This window comes from Balaenoptera borealis (assembly GCF_965194805.1).
Source record: "Balaenoptera borealis genome assembly, chromosome: 7".
Lineage (NCBI taxonomy): Eukaryota > Metazoa > Chordata > Mammalia > Artiodactyla > Balaenopteridae > Balaenoptera > Balaenoptera borealis.
This window is the reverse complement of record NC_138864.1, coordinates 70153948-70172516: the sequence shown is the minus strand read 5'-3', so window position 1 is coordinate 70172516 and position 18569 is coordinate 70153948. Positions and strand designations below refer to the sequence as shown.

Genomic DNA, 18569 nt, shown 5'->3' with positions numbered 1-18569 from the left:
AGATTGAGGCCGAGCCCTCCCTTATAACGGTACTTTTTCCCCTTTGTAGTTAGTAATTTATAGGGAGATACTTTGAGACAGGGAGAATTCCAACAATCTTTTACTGAAGGTTTTAGCATCCACTGAGGACACGTGCCTGAATCAATTACCTGCAGGTTGCCAAATGTGTGTGTATACACACAGGCACACGTGTGTGTTTTTAAAGGATGAACATCACAATGCACCACAAAGAACAACTGTGAATATGAAAACTTAGCCAACTAAAATAAACCGTTACGCAAAATGCTGGTGGAGCAGGAAGGCAACATCCAAACCCACTCACCAAACATAACAACGTAGGAAACAACCAGGAATTACGTGCCTCCTGATGGGCGTATCCAGTACCAAGGATCCAGTAACCTGAGAGAGGCAGCCAGCAACCACCTAGGAAGTATTCTAGCCAAAAACAAAAAATAAAAATAAATAAAACCTTAAACTTGATCAAGCATCCAGACCTAACTATCAATTGTCAGGAAACACTAGGGACAGACGAACATCAGGGGGGTGCAATCAGCAAATCCCAAATTGTGGGAAACTACAGGAAAGATGACCCAATTCACTCATCAAATAAACTGCAAGGAAACGCAAAAAAAGATGGGTAGTCAAACCTAGACATTAACAAGAGTTAAAAGACGTATCGACCAAATGCCATGCGCAGACTGTGTCTGAATCTTGATTAGAACAAACCAACTATAAAAACTAGGACATGGGATTTAACATCCTTACAGATACTTCAAGGGATGAGGGTATAAAACTAAGACCGCTTTCCCTAAAACTGAAGGAAAGAACTAAAAAAACAAACAAAATCTGCCCACCAATATAGAGGAATGACAAGAAACATTCTTGTCTCTGACTGAGCTCTAAGTTAAACAAACAAACAGGCTCCCTTTTTTCCTGCTACACTGTTGCCATAGCTTTATGGCACAGAATCTGAACAGGGGTTGGACATGTCACATTTACAAACCCCTGTGAAGGATATGAGAAGGGAATGGGCATGAGGTAATACTGGAAAAGTTAGACAACAGCCAAGACCAAGGAGGCATAAACTGACTAATGAGATTAAATATTATTCTTAATAATATTAGGCATAATGACGCCACACTGTGCAGCAAGGTAAATTAAAGAGGGCAATGTAGTACAGTGGTTATGTTCATGGACTTTGCAGTCAGGCTGCCTGTGTTCCAGTCATAGCTCTGCCACCTGAAGGCTGTGTGACCTTGGGCAAGTCATGTAATCTCTCTGTGCCTCAAGAGACTTAACCACTCTGTACAGATGAGTTTCCCCATCTGTATAATGGAGACAATAATAGCGCTTACATGCCGTGGGATTGTTGTGAAGATTAAATTACTTTACATACAGAGTGCCTAGAACAGTATCTGGCTTGTGTCAGCTGCTGTTGTCACTGTTACTTGCATAACCTTTCTGAACCTTAAGTTTCTCTGTCAAATGAGGTTATGACACCTTCCCTGCTATCTTGTAGATGATTATAAAGATCAAATAATGAAGCTTTGGTCTTCACATTATCTGGTCATTTTAATCTCTGTAGACTGTGAGTTCCTGAAAACAAGTCCAATAGCTTACTCGTTTGGGGAAGCCCAGCACTCAGTATAGGAGCTGGCATATAGTTGGAATCAATAACACACTTGAATGCACTTTTTAAAAACTGTTAAGTGCTGTGCTCATGAACAAAGGACTGCTCTTAACAGGGACACAAGGGCCAATCTTACAAGCTTCCTTTGACAGTTCTGGGCAGAATGGAGAGGAAAGTGCAGAGAAGAGACCAAAGGCAAAACCAGCTTGGAGCTATGGCAATGCTGGACCTAAAAAGGAATGAGGACCTGAACATAAATGGAGGAGATGGGACACACCTGCTCCAGGGAATGGGAAGGGTTTGACTGACCCATCTCTGTGCCCATATCCAAGTTCCTGCCAATGGTGCCTCTCCTGGTTGCCCACACAAGTACTTAGCGAACTAACCAGAAACTTTAACTAGTAGGAAAGTTAAACTGCAGCTAAAAGTAAGGAATGACCAAGAAGGTGAATTCAATTCTAGTAAATAGAGTTTGGAATATCTTTGAGACAAACCAGTTGAGATTTCCAACAAAAAGTCAAAAACGCAAGGCCAGTGCTTGAGAGAGCTGCCCCATGGGGAGTACCATGGAGTATCACCTGTCAGAAGGAAAAGGATCTCAGGCAGAGGCCTGGGGAACACCAACATTTCAGGGGAGACCAGACGGACAAAAAGAAGCCGGCCAAGGAGAATAAGTATGAGTTAAGGGACCAAGCAGGAGAGGGCACATCATGAAAGCTGACAGAAGGCGCTCCAGGAAGGAAGGAGTGGGACACGGGGTCCTGTGAGGCCAGAGATAAGGAGGACAGGCCAACAGTTTTAGAACAGAGGTCACTGGTGACCCAAAGGAGAGAATGTCAAAAAACAGAATAGGCATAAGTTCATTTTTAAATAATAATTCAGAGACGCCATCCAAAATAATACCCTGGCCCCAATGGAATCAAAATTAACCCAAAGAATCCTAAAATTTATACTGGGTTTTATCACTATGTATTTAATTCTGCAAAAAGTTGGACTGACTTACATCCAAATCAAAAAGTACTGTACCCATAGTTTAGAAAGGCAGCTACATTTAATTACACAGTAATGAGAGTTCCAGACCAATATTCTTTAAACTTTAATGTGTACACAATCCCCTGGGGATCCATTTAAAATGCAGATTCTGATGCAACAGAATATTTGGGATGAGTCCACAGATGCTGCAATTCTAACAAGCTCCCGAGTAAAGCCAATGCTCCTGGTCCTTGGACCATAAACTTCTAATAGCAAGGCTCCAGGAAGGGACCACTCAGAGAATCTGATTACTGAAGCAGCCAGACTGGCTAGCCATTATGGTGACTATTTAGTAGATCACGAGCTTAAGAAAAGCACACCATCTTTTGTTCAGGTAGGTCAAATAATACCTACGTCCCTAGTTTTCAGTTAGGTAGAAATGTCCCACAGTCTCCAACAGACATCACTTGACAGTCCCTAGAGCACTTCATAATCCCCAAAGTGCTTTCCCAGGTTATACTTCATTTGCTCATCACAGATGGGCCCTGTGTGCTGCAGGGGGATACTGAGCACCCAGAGAAGGTAGACTTGTCCACGTCCTCACCATCAGTGGAGGCACTGGACCTGTAATCTAGGTTCTCCTGCCTTCTAGTCCGGGGCTCTTTCACTAAACCAGAGCTACTAATTTAAAATTTAAAAAAACAAAAAAGTTCTTGAAGCGTTTTCCCACATGAGGAAGTGGCGCTGACTGAGCAGCTGGGTGTCGTCTACATCTCAGAGTCCAACTGTGGCTGGGATCAGACAGACACAAGTCATGTCCAACTCAGAAAAACCAGTAAATATGCACCCAGGTCTAAAAACCTGTTCAAATCAGGCTTATGACGAGGTTCAGGACATGCTACCCCCAAAATGCAGCACCTTGGCATATTCAGTATCTTAAGCTGAAGGAGTTTAAGAAAACAGCAGAAACAGGAAGGTCACTCTGACCATCCCCACACACAACCCCAACCTTCTTTCCTGAAACAGGTCATAAACTCCCCTACAAAGGGTACCGTCCCTGTTCCAGGAGGAGGGGAGACAATCTCATCACCAAAGATGGGGAAGTTGGGGCCGAAAAACCTGCACACACAAACCTTGTTAAACCCACCCTTATCTTCCTAGTTACTTCTTCACCATTTACTACCCTAGCCCAAACCCCTTTGTCTTGTCAACTCTTTTTTTTTTTTTTTTTTTTTTTATTTTCTTTATTTATTTATTTATTTTTGGCTGCTTTGGTTCTTTGTTGCTGTGTGTGGCTCTCTCTAGTTGCGGCGAGCAGGGACCACCCTTCATTGCAGTGCATGGGCCTCCCACTGCGGTGGCTTCTCCCGTTGTGGAGCACGGGCTCCAGGTGTGCAGGCTTCAGTAGTTGTGGCATGCGGCCTCAGTAGTTGTGGCGCGTGGGCCCAGCCGCTCCACAGCATGTGGGATCCTCCCGGACCAGGGCTCAAACCCGTGTCCCCTGCATTGGCAGGCGGACCCCCAACCACTGCGCCACCAGGGAAGCCCTTGTCAATTCTTTACAAATTTATTTTTCATTGTCCAAAAGGTTTTAAAGCTTTCTGCTCTGGTCACTTTCATTGTCTTGTGATGGTTCTCATGAACACATAAAAATTCAGCAAAATTTGTATACTTTTCTTTTGTTAATCTGTCTTTGTCATTTTAATTTTCAGACCCAGCCAGGGACCCTACGAGAGCTTGAGGGAAACTTTTTCCTCCCCTACACTTACTTAGACAATTTTCTTACAAATTTTACTGCCTTATGTCTTATGCAAAAGACATTTTACCATAAAACAGTAAGTGTATATTGAAATATCTGACTTTCATATCAAGTCAACAGTTTTCATGGAAAACATGTGGAAACTGGGACTACATGTGGAAATCAAGACAAAGCTACCAACCTAATAACAGCCATTAAATAGAGTGGTTTATTTACGTTGAATTGCTAAGAATTTCAACACTGCCAATTTTGCTATGTTGTCAGCACCTAAAGTCAAAAGAAATCACCAGGCCTATATTCACTCATGCAACTACACAGCAAATTTCCAAAGGAAATGGTGAGTATGAGTACTCTATCTTTTAAACGTTTCCAACCAACAAACCAGACCACCACTCTACAAATCAGCCACTGGGAATAATTCTGAGCTAAGAGACCAGAGCCACCATTGATGGGGCTGACTTGACCTAACAAGAGGGTCTGGTTAAATAGGCCATGAAAAAAAGGGTTTGCTCAGTTGCTATTAAGTACTTTGCCAAGAGAATTACATCACTGTGACAAGGGCACAGCCCAAGCAGAAGAACCACATCAGCAGATTCACACAAAGGGATCCAAGAAAACATGGTGGGAAAGATAAGTGCTTATGAAGCAGCAAATGATGAGCAGGGTGAGTAGGAAAGGACCATGCTCAGCAGAGCTAATCCTCACAGAGAGTGGAGAACACAGGAAGGAATGCCTCCATCTAAGAACTCAACAGAAGCAGAGGCTGGGGCTTCCCTGGTGGCACAGTGGTTGAGAATCTGCCTACCAATGCAGGGGACACGGGTTCGAGCCCTGGTCTGGGAGGATCCCACATGCCGCGGAACGGCTGGGCCCGTGAGCCACAATTACTGAGCCTGCGCGTCTGGAGCCTGTGCTCCGCAACAAGAGAGGCCGCGATAGTGAGAGGTCCGCGCACCGCGATGAAGAGTGGCCCCCGCTTGCCACAACTAAAAGAAAGCCCTCGCACAGAAACGAAGACACAACACAGCCATAAATTAATTAATTAATTAATTAAAAAAAAAAAAAAAAAGAATCCACCTGCCAATGCAGGAGACATGGGTTCGAGCCCTGGTCCGGGAAGATCCCACATGCCGCGGAGCAACTAAGCCCGTGCGCCACAACTACTGAGCCTGCGCTCTGGAGCCTGTGAGCCACAACTACTGAGCCCACGTGCCACAACTACTGAAGCCCGCGCGCCTAGAGCCCATGCTCCGCAAAAAGAGAAGCCACTGCAATGAGAAGCCCATGCACCGCAACGAAGAATAGCCCCTGCTCGCCGCAACTAGAGAAAGCCCGCATGCAGCAACGAAGACCCAAACGCAGCCAAAAATAAATAAATAAAATTTTTTTTAAAAAGAAAATTTTTTTTCATTTTTAATGTTTCCATTAAAAACATTTTTAATGTTTCCATTAAAAACATTTTTAATATTTCCATTAAAAACATTTTTAATGTTTCCATTTAAAAAAAAAAAAGCAGAGGCCAGTCATAGGACAAAAGATAAAAGAGGCGGAAGGAGTCAGAGTTCCTCCAGCAATTATAAAAGAACTCCATATCCAAGAAGACCTGCTCCCTGATTTTCTTACCCTACAGGGCTTTCAACCCTTCCCATCCCTCTCTCCACTCCCAGTTCTCTATTTGCTAAACACTTGTAAAGCCCTGTGACCCAACTGGGGAACACTGACAACACATGGGCACCCAACTAGGTTAGCCAGGGAAAAGGCTGCAAGACCAGGGTAACCTTGCTCTTTGCAACACTTCCCCCCTCAAGCACCTACACTGATACAGAAAACCACTGAGACTTACAGGAGACAAAAGGAGCTTTCAATCAATTTGGTGATAAAACCCATATTCTAGGATAACTACAAAACTATATAAACTTGATGCCTAAGCACAAAGGTGAAACGGGGCAGAAGGACTGAAAAGAAATTGTCAAGAAAGAAGAGAACTTGTAGGGACCCCTGTGTATCCTTCTTTGAATTGACACACCAGGGACTTGCATTTATCTCACTGCATTCCTTCCTTATTCCAAGAAGGAATCATCAGAGGATGAGCTGAAGCAAAGAGCACGAAAACCGCCTAGAGCAGCGGCTGGCAGCCTCAGAAGCAGATTTGATTCACTTGGGGAGCTTTCAGAAACCTTGAGGCTCAGGCCACACCTAAGTCCAACTGAATCAGAACCTCTGGGTGAGACCCAGGCATCAGCACTTTTATACCAGTCCAGAGGACTATAATGTGCTGAGAACCCCTGGATTACAATAGTGCAAAGAGCAAACGGGTTTCAAGGGAACTTGGACCAATTACAAACTTTTCCGGGACTCCATTTCTTCACCTGGTAAAAGGGAACAGGATTAACGAGGGGAGGAGTGAGGAACATTGTGTTATGTAAACCCCAAGGCCTATCCAGCACCATCAATTGAAGAAACCTGAAATCCAAACATCAGTGGAAGCACAGAAACTTACCAGCATCGTGGCTGCATAAAAACAACTCAAACATTCTTTCCTTCCTGTCCAGTACAAAAAAACTGATCTGTTTTATTATACTATTATTATACCACTAAATACCTAGCAGTTTTTACCATATGGTAGAGAAAACCTTCAACCTGAAGAATATCCTTAATAAACTCAATCACATTTTATCCTCAGTAACAAACCTCTGAAGAGGGTATTATTATTGATGAGAAGCATGAAAAACATGGAGGTTAAATATATAGCCCAAGTCCTAATTAGTGAACACGGGGTTAAAATTTTTACAAAGGTAAATGACAGTGATGATAGTTGCACAACTCTGTGAATATACAAAAAACCACTGACGTGTACACTTTCAATGGGTGACTTGTATGGCATATGACCTATATCTCAATAAAGTTGTTTAAAAAAAAAGTATATGACAATTTCTGGCCTGTGCAATCTGGTTCAAAAACCACTTAACAATGAAGCATATACTGAGTGCCAAAGCATTCTACAGATACAAACTACTGGACTGGAATGGTCAGGAAATACACATGCCCATAACTGATAACATGTGAACTCTCACATGCACCTCTGCAAATGGAACTTCTTTTTTAAGGCCTGGGCAGGTGAGGCAGAGACTCTGAGCACAGACTGGCAGGGTTCAAATCCAAGCTGTATTGCTTATTCTCTGTATAACCGTGAGGAAGTTACTTAACCTCTCCAGACCTCAGTTTTCTCACCTGTAAAATGAGGACAAAAATAGACCACACCTACTTTTGGTATTATGAAAAATAAAGGAGTTATTATTTGTAAAGCACTTGGGAAAGTGCCTGGCAAACAGTAAGCACTGTGTAAGTGGTTCTCAAAAATAAAAGTCTGGTTTACAGTTACAAGACCTAAATAAAAGTCTTAAATAAGAGGCATCTAATTTCCCCTCCCAAGCCATCTCCCCCTTCTCCCATAAACTCTACTCTCCATTATGCTAAACTACCAGGCAAACAATATGGTGGACAGGGTAAGAGCACAGACCCTGGAGCCACACTGGCTGATTTGAAACCCAGCTTCTTCACTTTTTAATTATCAGATCTTAGGCCACTTACATCACCCCTTGGTGTCTCAGTCTTCATCTATAAACCAGAAATGACAGTATGTAACTCATAGGACTGTTAGGGGCATTAAGCGAGTTAATATGAAAAGCATCTAGAACTGAATCTCACATCTAGTAAACAATAAGTGTTGGCTGCTCTCCTATTTATTTTATTACCTGCTATCCCCTAAAAGCAGCAGGTGCTCTCACCTCTCTTTCTTTCATCTGCTGTTTCCTGTCACTGGAATGGTCTTTTCCTGTTCCTCTGACTATTCCTTTTGAAATACCACTACCTTTCAGACGTTCCCTCCCCTCCCCTGACAGAAACGGGCTCCTTCCCTGATGCTCCCATAAGCCCTTGTTATGGCACTAACCCTACTTGGGGCACTTCCATGAGAGGATTTAGCCTGTGGTATGGTTGTGGTTTTCTTGAGGGTCCAAACGGAGTCCGGTTCATTTTCATATCCTTAGTTTAGTCCCGTTTGCAACATTAGAAAGAACACAATACACACAATTCTAAATGAGTCGACGATCATGGCAACAACTCGGCCAACAATGGAATAGCAATACTAAGTGTACTAGCACTACAGACCAAATTTTCATGATTATGAACGCTTTAGCTTGTCTCCAAATGTTCTTCTTTTAGTTCTAGGCTAATTTCACCCAAATTATTGGAGTCCAGTTTTATACCTGAACATCTCTCACACCTGAACTCCAGTGAGCAATCTCTAACTTTTAACAGTTTCTCCTAGTTTAATTTCGTCATTCTTAATGGATAAACTCAACCAGTGACAAAAAGGAAATGTTGACTACAACTACACGAAAAGGATAACCTCTCTAATACTACTTTTTAAAAATGAATTTTTTATGGAAATATATAAAATAGAATTTTAAAAACTCATTTTCATTTCAATACATGTAGAGCAGTGCTTGGAAGTTTTTTAAAGAAATACTCATCTACCATCTATCAAGGGAACCCATAAAGATTATTCCTACAAAAGGCGGCAGCAAGAGAATGGAAGTTTTCTAAGTTCATCTCAAAATACCAAGTTTCAGATCAATGTTACTTCATGAAAAAACAAATACCGCTTGCATTCAGTAGTAACCATCATGCAGAAATCAAAATAAAAGCAGACCAAAGAACAGATTCTCAGCCTTCCTATTTATACTATTTAAAGGAAGAGGGACATGAAAAATTAGTTACGTTTGAATAAATAAAAGGGAATTCCCTGGAGGTCCAGTGGTTAGGACTCTGCGCTTTCACTGCCGAGGGCCTGGGTTCAATCCCTGATCAGGGAACTAAAGATTCCGCAAGCCACACAGTGTGGCCAAAAAAAAAGAATAAATAAAAGACCAGTTTCTGATTCTGGGCACTCCAGAATCTTAGACACTCCACTGAGATGGGATTCTCTTCTAGTCAGGCTCCTCAAGTTTTACGAGGGGATGTCAATCCTACCCCCAGATAAGATTGCTAAGCCTATGGCTCTGTGTTCAATATGGAATATCTGTGCTCCAGGAAAAAGCAAAGAGCATGGCCTTTAATTGGGGCTGCCCAGCGCTGCCTAATAGAGGACAGAATCACCTCACCCTAATAAGAGTCCAAAGGCAACTAAATAAGGGGCATTCTTGGACTAAGGTGGACCAGCACAGCTCATCTGGGGACCTACATTTACTGCCCTCGAGCTAAAATGAGAAACACTATAAGAAATGGCCTTATGGAATCCACAAACATACATTTGTGGTCATGACGTAGTTTTGAATGCAGTTTGCTCACTGCATATAAAAAGAGATGGGGAGAAACTGCCCTCAGATAGCAGAAAAAGGAGACCTCTCTCCCATGTAACTGACCTCACGGATCACTTCCTCTTTGCTTTGGCTGCTAGAAAATTCAGTCACCTCTAGCAAGTACATACATCTTTATTTTCCAGTAACCTTAGTCCTGGCTTCATCTTATTTTCCGTTTATCCTGTTTTTCTCATCTACTTTGACTTGATTTTGATATGTCTCGTTGGTTTATAAACATATGTATATATGACATGAGCCATCAGAAATCCTGAGAAGAGGCAAGTTTAAATGAATAAATAAACAAAAACACAAGTTCTCAAAGAGTAAAAATGAAATGTTTCATTTTCCCTGACTCTCACTACTTGGCTAAAATTCAACTGCACTTATTGATATGAAGTGACAGTTTAATAAAAATACAACCCAAAAGTTAAACCTCCCTCCATGTCATTTATTTTATTTCAAACTAGTTAATCAGTCTTATACTCCATTTACATGCATACTCCTCAATGTAAGTTCCTCACTTTATCTCCAAATTAAGTAAAATTATTTAACTCATCTACAGACATAAAAATGACAGTAAAGTATGGGTATCTACTCCCACCTACTCTCCTGGAAGAAGTCACCTTGAGGGAACATAATTCATGCCTTGTACTCTGATTGCATGCAAATTTAATGCAAAGAAAAGGTCAAGGGCTATTGGGTTTGAAAGGGCTAATGTAGATTCCAAAAATGAATCCCAGTGATCCTCAGAGACTCTAACTAAAACAGTTATATACATACCCATGTGTCTGCACATGCATACCCAGAGCACACTCCTTAGGATGTAACTCAGAGTCATTAAGGAAAAGAGAAAGGCCACTTAGGCCACATAGTCTAGGAACACCGAAAAGCCTGCAGATTCCGGGAAGCTTAGAGAAACTTAAGTCATAGAACAGCATTTAAATATATCTGTCTGCTTACAATTTCCATTGCAAATGTGATTAGTTTGCTGGAATAAATAGGAATATGATGTGTTGGCCATGTTTTCCTCTTGAGGGTTATCACAGAGTTTTGATTAAGGACAAATGTTTGAAATGTTGGGTATATTTAAGTTCACTGCACTTAAAATGAGCTAAGAAGTTGTATAGGCTTGATTAAAGGGCTGCCTTCGTGAACTTAAAATTAAAAGCAATAAATTCCAATGATTCAAGTGATTGGGACTAAATATGGTATTCCGCCAGAAAAGTTGAAATGGAGTCCAAAGAAACTGAAATGGTGTCCAGGTTTCAAGAAATGTTAAAAGGGTAAAGGTCAAGCTGTCGGAGCTGCCTTTCCTCTGGGTTAGTGAATGAGTCACCTTACGCAGAATTCCTTTTAAGTAGAACTTCACAGGAATTACAGGCTCCCAAGACAATCTGTTTTGTCATTTCTAAAAAGAAGCCTCTCAAACGCTTCGAGGCCGGTATGTAAGTGTTGTCAGCTGCGGAGAGAAGGACGAGAAGCGGGGGGCCTGGGGGGATGGGGGTGCTTTGGAGTTTTTACGCACACACGCGCAGGCCAACTCTCTCAAGCAGTCTCCAAAACGGAAGTCAAGGTGACTTCCCCACCCGTGGGAGGGCGGAGCCTCTGAAACCTACTGGATTAGGCTTCTGCGCGGTGTGTGCCCCCGGGAAGCAGCTCGGGTCAGCAACTACCAGGGTCAGGAGCAGTTGTGCGCTGGGTGGCAGAGCGGACGTGCAGACCCCGAGCCCTCCCCGCCCCGGGACGCAATCGTGCCTGCTCCTCCTCACCGGCTTTGGCTCAGCCCGCCGGGCGCAGGCCAGGCACTGACTCCCCGCCCGGGCCAAGTGGGAGGGTCTAGCCAGCAAAGTTTCTGCTGCAAGGTCGGGCCCCGGTCCCCGTTCTTCTCACCGGCCGTCTGTGCTGCCCGGGAGGGGCGGGCTCCTCCCTCCTGCCTCTGCTGCAAGGTGGAACAGCTGCCCCGCGCCCCTTTCTATCTGCTTTCCCGGTTGCACCAGCCCGGCGCGTGAACGCCCGGGCCCCTCGCGCCCCCCGGGGCAACCGGCCAACGGGCCGACGCTTACCTTGGCGGCCGCCATGCTTTGCACCGGGCGCGGGCGGCTGCGGGACGCTCTCACCGGCTCGCTGGCGCTGCGGGTCTGGGCCGCTCACTTCCCGTCCCGACGGCGGCGGGAGCGGCGATACAGCCTGGCAGCGTGCGCGCCCGGCCTGCCTCCCCACGCCCTCCCGCCGGCGCGGGTCATGCGGGCGCCGCCAGCCCATTGGCTGGGCCCGGCTAGGGCCGCCGGGGCGCGCGTGATCCCGATGGCCTCTGCCCTTCTGCCGGGGCGGGCCCGGGTCTGGGGGCGGTGGACCGGACCGGCGCACGTGACCCCGGCACCGCTGTCCAGCAACGGCGACCTCTGCAGCGGGGCCGAGGGCCGGTGGCGGGGTGCAAGCCTGTCTCTTGGGATCAGGTGGCCTCACGAGGGAAGCTGTTGGCTTCGGCTCCTTTTCGGGGCTGCTCCAGGGCCCTCGAGACCCACCGGCGGGTCACACAGCCTGGGGAAGTTGAGAACTACACTTGGTGCCCTGTGTAGCCAGGTGTTCCCTTTCAGAGGGGCTCCTCTCTGTTATAAGGAGTCCCGAAGCATTGACTAGTCGATCGGAAATAGCAAAATAAATGCCTCTGGCAAGTCTACTTTTAGGTCAGATCTGGCAAACTCGAAGTACCAAACAGCTGTATGTAGTGCAGAACATGGAGCTACTTCATTTCAGGCCTGCATAGTAGGGCGGTAGAAGTCAAAGACACACGCCCCAAAATAGGCCCTACTAAAATAAACAGGTCACAATTTTAATGGAAAAATCGAATGTATAATCCCCAGAGGTCTTCTTCCTCTTTATAAGAATTTCATTCATTTGTCCCTGCTACCAAAATTTATAATTAAGGCAATGGTGGTCAGTGAAAAGGGCTTTAAATGTTTTGTGGATTATGGATATAACCTATCAACAAAAGTGTTTATTACTAATCATTTTAATTAATTAACACTGACTGAGTGCCTAGTACATGCCAGGCACTGCGTTAGGAGTTGGAACCCCAGAATGACTTGAGAGATGGTCCCAGCCCTTAAAGAGCTAGTGGGAAAGCAAGCACACAAACAGTTAATGTCCATATAAACTGTTAAGGCGACAACCTTTTCCCAAGGCACTATGGGCACGCTGAGGACTGGGGAAGCCTCGTAGAGTACATGATGCCGAAGCTGTGGACGTGCATCAGTCCAGCGAAGTGGAGGGGAACGGCTTTCCAGCCAGAGAAAACAAGGAGAAGCAGGAGGTCCAGAAACTGCTGAGGAAACACAACAAGTTATGAAAGTGATTGGTCATGAAAGGTAACAGGCTGTGGAACTGGTGGAAGTAGAGTCCGAGCAGGCAGGTTGGGACCATGTCTTGGAGGATGTTGGGTGCCATGTTGAAGGGTGTGCACCTTAACTGAAGGGCTTTAAGGGAGGTTGTGTGGCCAGGGTTACAGTATAGATGGATCCCTCTGCTTCCAGTGTAGACGATGGGGTAAGACCAAACTATTGGAATATTCAGGTAAGACAGGCTGAGGGCCTGAAACCAGAGATGGGATAGGGCTAGAGGAACACATAGGAGGTAAAATTAGTCAGCGTGGTGCCTGATTTTATGTGGGGGTGGGAGAGAGAAAGGAACTCACCCAGTCTTGCACAGTGGCCTCCAGTGTAGATGTTAGAAAGACTCCAGCCATCAGTAATACAGGAGGAGTGTTTTGAAGTGTGTGCCTCTTCTCTGTAAGGAGAGTGTATGTGAAATATACAAATGACGTTGTAAAAGCCAAAGAAAGAAGCATTTCAAAAAAGAGTGATTTATTAACATACTCTCAAGAAGTCTAACAAAGACCCAAAAGCCTGGAATGTGTTCATAGGCAGCAGAGAAAGACCATGAAAGGAGTGAAAGAATAAAGACAAAAGCAAAAACAGGAGAACTGATAAAGAAAAGGATAGCGCGGGACAAGTCTAAAGGTCACTTACAGGGTAGCCCTGGCTGCTGTAAAGGATTTTAAAAGGTGCAGAGAAAATACAACCTCATGTAACCAAGATCACATCGAATACTGCATATCTATTCAGGGTATCACTGAAGCTCTCCTTTTACAATATAAATGAACTTAAAAAAATTTTAATGTTGATAACATATACATGACATAAAATCTACTATCTTAACCAGTTTTAAGTGTACAGTTCAGTAGTGTTAAGCACATTCACATTGTAGCACAGCCAATCTCGAAAACTCTTTTCATCTTGCAAAACTAACACTTTAAGCCTATTAAACAACCACTGTCATTCCTCCCTCTCCCTCGCCCCAGCCCCTGGCAGCCACCATTTTAGTTTCTGTCTCTATAAATTTGACTACTCCGGGTACCTCATAAAAATGGAATCATATAGTATTTGTCTTTTTGTGACTGGCTTATTTCATTTAGCATAGTGTCCTCAAGGTTCATCTGTTTTTTAGCATGTGTCAGAATTGCAAGACTCTTAAAGACTGAAAAATATTCCCTTAACTTGTAAAGAAAAAAATAGAAAAAGAATCAAGAATCTGTAGATGTTTTCTAGAAATCTTGGAAAATTCAGGAAATCATAGCAATGACAGAAAATCACTCACATTTCTTCCACCAGTTAGCTACTGTTAACATTTTACTGTTGTTTTCTTCAAGTCTTGATGTCTTTATGTGTGTATGTAGAGAGAGTCATATTTGAATTTAAATACAAGGAATCACATTCTGTATGTAAGTTTTTTATGGCTGCTTCAACAAAGTGACCACATACTTGGTGGCTTACAAAAACAGAAATTTATTCTCTTCCAATTATGGAGGTCAGAATTTCAGAGTGAGTCTTAAGAGGCTAAAACCAAGGTGTCAGCAGGGCTGTGCTCTCTCCAGAAGGTTTAGGGGAGTATCTGTTTCTTTGCCTTTTCCAGGGGCTCATGGCCCCCTCCTCCATCTTCAAGGCCAGCATACATAACATCTTCTCTCTCTGACTCTGCTTCCCTCACATTGCCTCTTCTGTCTGTGATAGCCCTCTGCCTCCTTCTCATAAGGACACTTATCATGGCATTTAGGGTCCACCCAGATAAGCCAGGATAATCTCTCCACCTCCATATCCTTAACATATTCACATCTGCAAAAAAGTTTCTGCCATATAAGGTAACATTCATAGGCTCTAGGGATTAGGACGTGGACATCTGGGGGGAACCATTAGTCCACCCAACAAACCTACCACACTATGGATGCAAATGTAACCACATATGAATAAAAGTGTATTTCAACTTACATTTGGAGTCAGACTCAGTTAATTAAGCTTTCTTCTTCCTTCTAGAATTCCTCAAAATGTGAAATTTTTGAAAAGTTAAACTGTCACAAGCCCTGAAATAGGAAGGATGCTCCTTGACTTCCACATGACCTATAAACAATGTGAAACATCATCTGAAAGGATAAAGTATAAGTTGGCTGGTCACCTGCTACTTTGTCTTGCCCTGACAGGCTTAGGTGCCCTCCTGATAAGTGACTTGTGTCATACTTGTCCCTCCTGTCTGTCCCCAGACCACCCTCTTCCCTACCATTTAAAAGTAGCTGGCACTGAATTTTGACTGAAGGGGCCATGTTATGGGTTGTGTCCCCCTCAAACACATCCCCATGACCTCAGAATGTGATTTATTTGGAGATTGAAGATGTAACTAGTTAAGATGAGGTCATACTGGAGTAGAATGGGCCCTTAATCCACTGACTGGTGTCCCTATAAGAAGACACAGAAACACACCAGGAGACGCCACGCGATAAAGGCAGTGATTAGAGTAACACAGCTGCAAACCAAAGGACACCAAGGGTCAACAGCTACCACCAGAAGCTAAGAAGGATTCTTAACCACTGCGCCACCATGGAAGTCCCAACAAGAGAAGCCACCGCAATGAGAAGCCCACACACCGCAACAAAGAGTAGCCCCCACTCACCGCAACTAGAGAGAAAGCTCGTGCACAGCAACAAAGACCCAATGCAGCCAAAAAACAAAAGAAATTTAATGGGCTTCCCTGGTGGCGCAGTGGTTAAGAATACGCCTGCCAATGCAAGGGACACCAGTTTGAACCCTGGTCTGGGAAGATCCCACATACCGTGGCGCAGCTAGGCCTGGGTGCCACAGCTACTGAGCCTGCGCTCTAGAGCCCGCGAGCCACAACTACTGAAGCCCGTGTGCCTAGAGCCCATGCTCCGCAAAAAGAAAAGCCACTGCAATGAGAAGCCTGCGCACCACAACAAAGAGTAGCCCCAACTCCCCACAACTAGAGAAAGTCCGTGCAGAGCAATGAAGACCCAACACAGCCAAAAATAAATAAATATATTTATTTATTTATAAAAAAATAAACAGTTGTTAATCAGAGAAGGGAGGGAATGCAGAAACAAGGGAGAAGCAGTCAAGAAACAATAGTACAGCTTTGGAACACAGTCCTAGTTCCCTCTGAAATAATATACATAATATCTTCGAGTTCTCCTGTAGGAACTAAGGCCCCCACCCAGGTGGAAGATGGTAACTTCAGGCTCAGCACAAGATTCCTGGAGCACCTCCCTGTTACCTCACCACCAACCAGTCAGAAGAAAGTCACACACCCTGCAGCCCTCACCCCAAATTTGCCTTTAAAACTTCTCCCACAAAACCATCAGGGAGTTAGGGGTTTTTGAGCGTGAGCCACCCATTCTCCTTGCTTGGCCCTGCAATAAACCTTTCTCTGCTCCAAACAACAATGTTTTGGTTTGTTTGGCCTCACTGTGCATCAGGCACATGAACTTGTAGTCAGTAACAGTATTAGTCTCCTATTGCTGCTATAATAAGTTACCACAAATTTAGTGTTTAAACAACAAGGTCTTACTGTATAGCACAGAGAACTATATTCAGTATTCTATGATAAACCATAATGGAAAAGAATATTTTAAAAAAAGAATGTATATATATATATATATTGTATAACTGAATCACTTTGCTGTACAGGAGTAATTAACACAACATTGTAAATAAACAAAACTCAATTTAAAAAAAACCACAACAACATAAATTTATTACCTTACAGTTCTATATTTCAGAAGGTCAAAAAGGGTAAAATAAAGGTATCAGCAGGGCTGTGCTGTTTTCTGGAGACTATAGGAGAGAATCCATTTCCTTGCTGCTTCAGCTTCTAGAAGCCACCTACGTTCCTTGGCTGATGACCTTCCTTCACCATCTGCAAAACCGGCAACAGCAGGTCCAACTCTTCTTGAAACTGTGCAACTCAGATTGAGACCTGAACCCAGGGCTGGGACTCGAATCCAGCCAAAACCCAGATTGGGACTTGAACCCATGGGCCAGGACTTGAACCCAGCCAGAACCCAGACTGGGACTTGAACCACAGTCTTTTAACTGAGATCACACACCTGGTCTCAGGACTTAATGAAGCTCAGTTTCTTTCTTTTTGTTTTTTTAAATTTTTATTTATGTATGTATATATGCACATATTTATTTATTTATTTATTCTTGGCTGCATTGGGTCTTCATTGCTGCACGCGGGCTTTCTCTAGTTGTAGGCAGCAGGGGCTACTCTTCGTTGAGGTGCATGGGCTTCTCGTGGTGGTTTCTCTTGTCGTGGAACACGGGCTCTAGGCATGTGGACTTCAGTAGTTGCAGCATGCAGGCTCAGTAGTTGTGGCATGTGGGCCCTAGAGCGTGTGGGCTTCAGTAGTTGCAGCACATGGGCTCAGTAGTTGTGGCACATGGGCCCTAGAGTGCAGGCTCAGTAGTTGTGGCTCACGGGCTTAGTTGCTCTGTGGCATGTGGGATCTTCCCAGACCAAGGATCGAACCCATGTCCCTTGCATTGGCAGGCAGATTCTTAACCACTGGACCACCAGGGAAGTCCATGAAGCTCAGCTTCTTGATGTCTCATCATAGAAGGAATTCAGTGAGGGACAAATTGATAGGTAAGAAGTGGATTTATTTAGAGAGAAACACACTCCGCAGACAGAGTGTGGGCCATCTCAGAAGGCGAGAGCGGCCCCAGGGTACGGGGCTGTCAGTTTTTATAGGGGTGGGTAATTTCATAGGCTAATGAATGAGAGGATTATTCCAGTTATTTTGGGGAAGGGGCAGAGATTTCCAGAAATTGGGCCACCGCCCACTTTTTGATCTTTGATGGTCAGCCTCAAAACTGTCATGGCACTGGTGGGTGTGTCATTTAGATGCTAATGTATTACAATGAGTGTATAATGAGGCTCAAGGTTTGGAGGAATTCAAATTTGGAATTCAAATTTTCTGCCATTTTGGATCTAGTTAGTTTTAACCAGTTTTAGTCATGTCTTATGGCTATGTCATTCTTTTTTTTTTTTTTTGGCTGCATTGGGTCTTCATTGCTCTGCGCAGGCTTTCTCTAGTTGCAGCGAGCAAGGGCTACTCTTTGTTGTGGTGCATGGGCTTCTCATTGCGGTGGCTTCTCTTGTTGCGGAGCACGGGCTCTAGGCACACGGGCTTCAGTAGTTGTGGTGTGCGGGCTCAGTAGTTCTGGCACATGGGCTTAGTTGCTGTGCAGCATGTGGGATCTTCCCGGCCCAGGGATCGAACCCATGTCCCCTGCATTGGCAGGCAGATTCTTAACCATTGCACCACGATGGAAGTCCCTATGTCATTCTTTTAAAAGTTGTGCCCTGCTCCCTTCCCTCCTGTTTCATTCTCATATCACATCACCCTGATTTCCTCTTCTGCTTGGCTCTTTTACATTTAAGGGCCCTTGTAATTACATCAGGTTTACCCAGATAATCCAGGATAACCTTCCAATGT

General features: G+C 44.2%; 1 protein-coding gene across 1 annotated transcript in view; it reads right to left on the bottom strand.

Moving 5' to 3' along the window:
* SLC25A13 (solute carrier family 25 member 13) overlaps positions 1–12022 on the bottom strand; it is a 209976-nt gene extending 197954 nt beyond the window's left edge. The window contains 2 exon segments of the mRNA XM_082398331.1: positions 11788–11868; positions 11870–12022. Of these exon segments, the coding sequence (XP_082254457.1) occupies positions 11788–11868; positions 11870–11986 (198 nt within the window). The 5' untranslated portion in view covers positions 11987–12022.
* Between the last annotated feature and the right edge of the window lie 6547 nt (positions 12023–18569).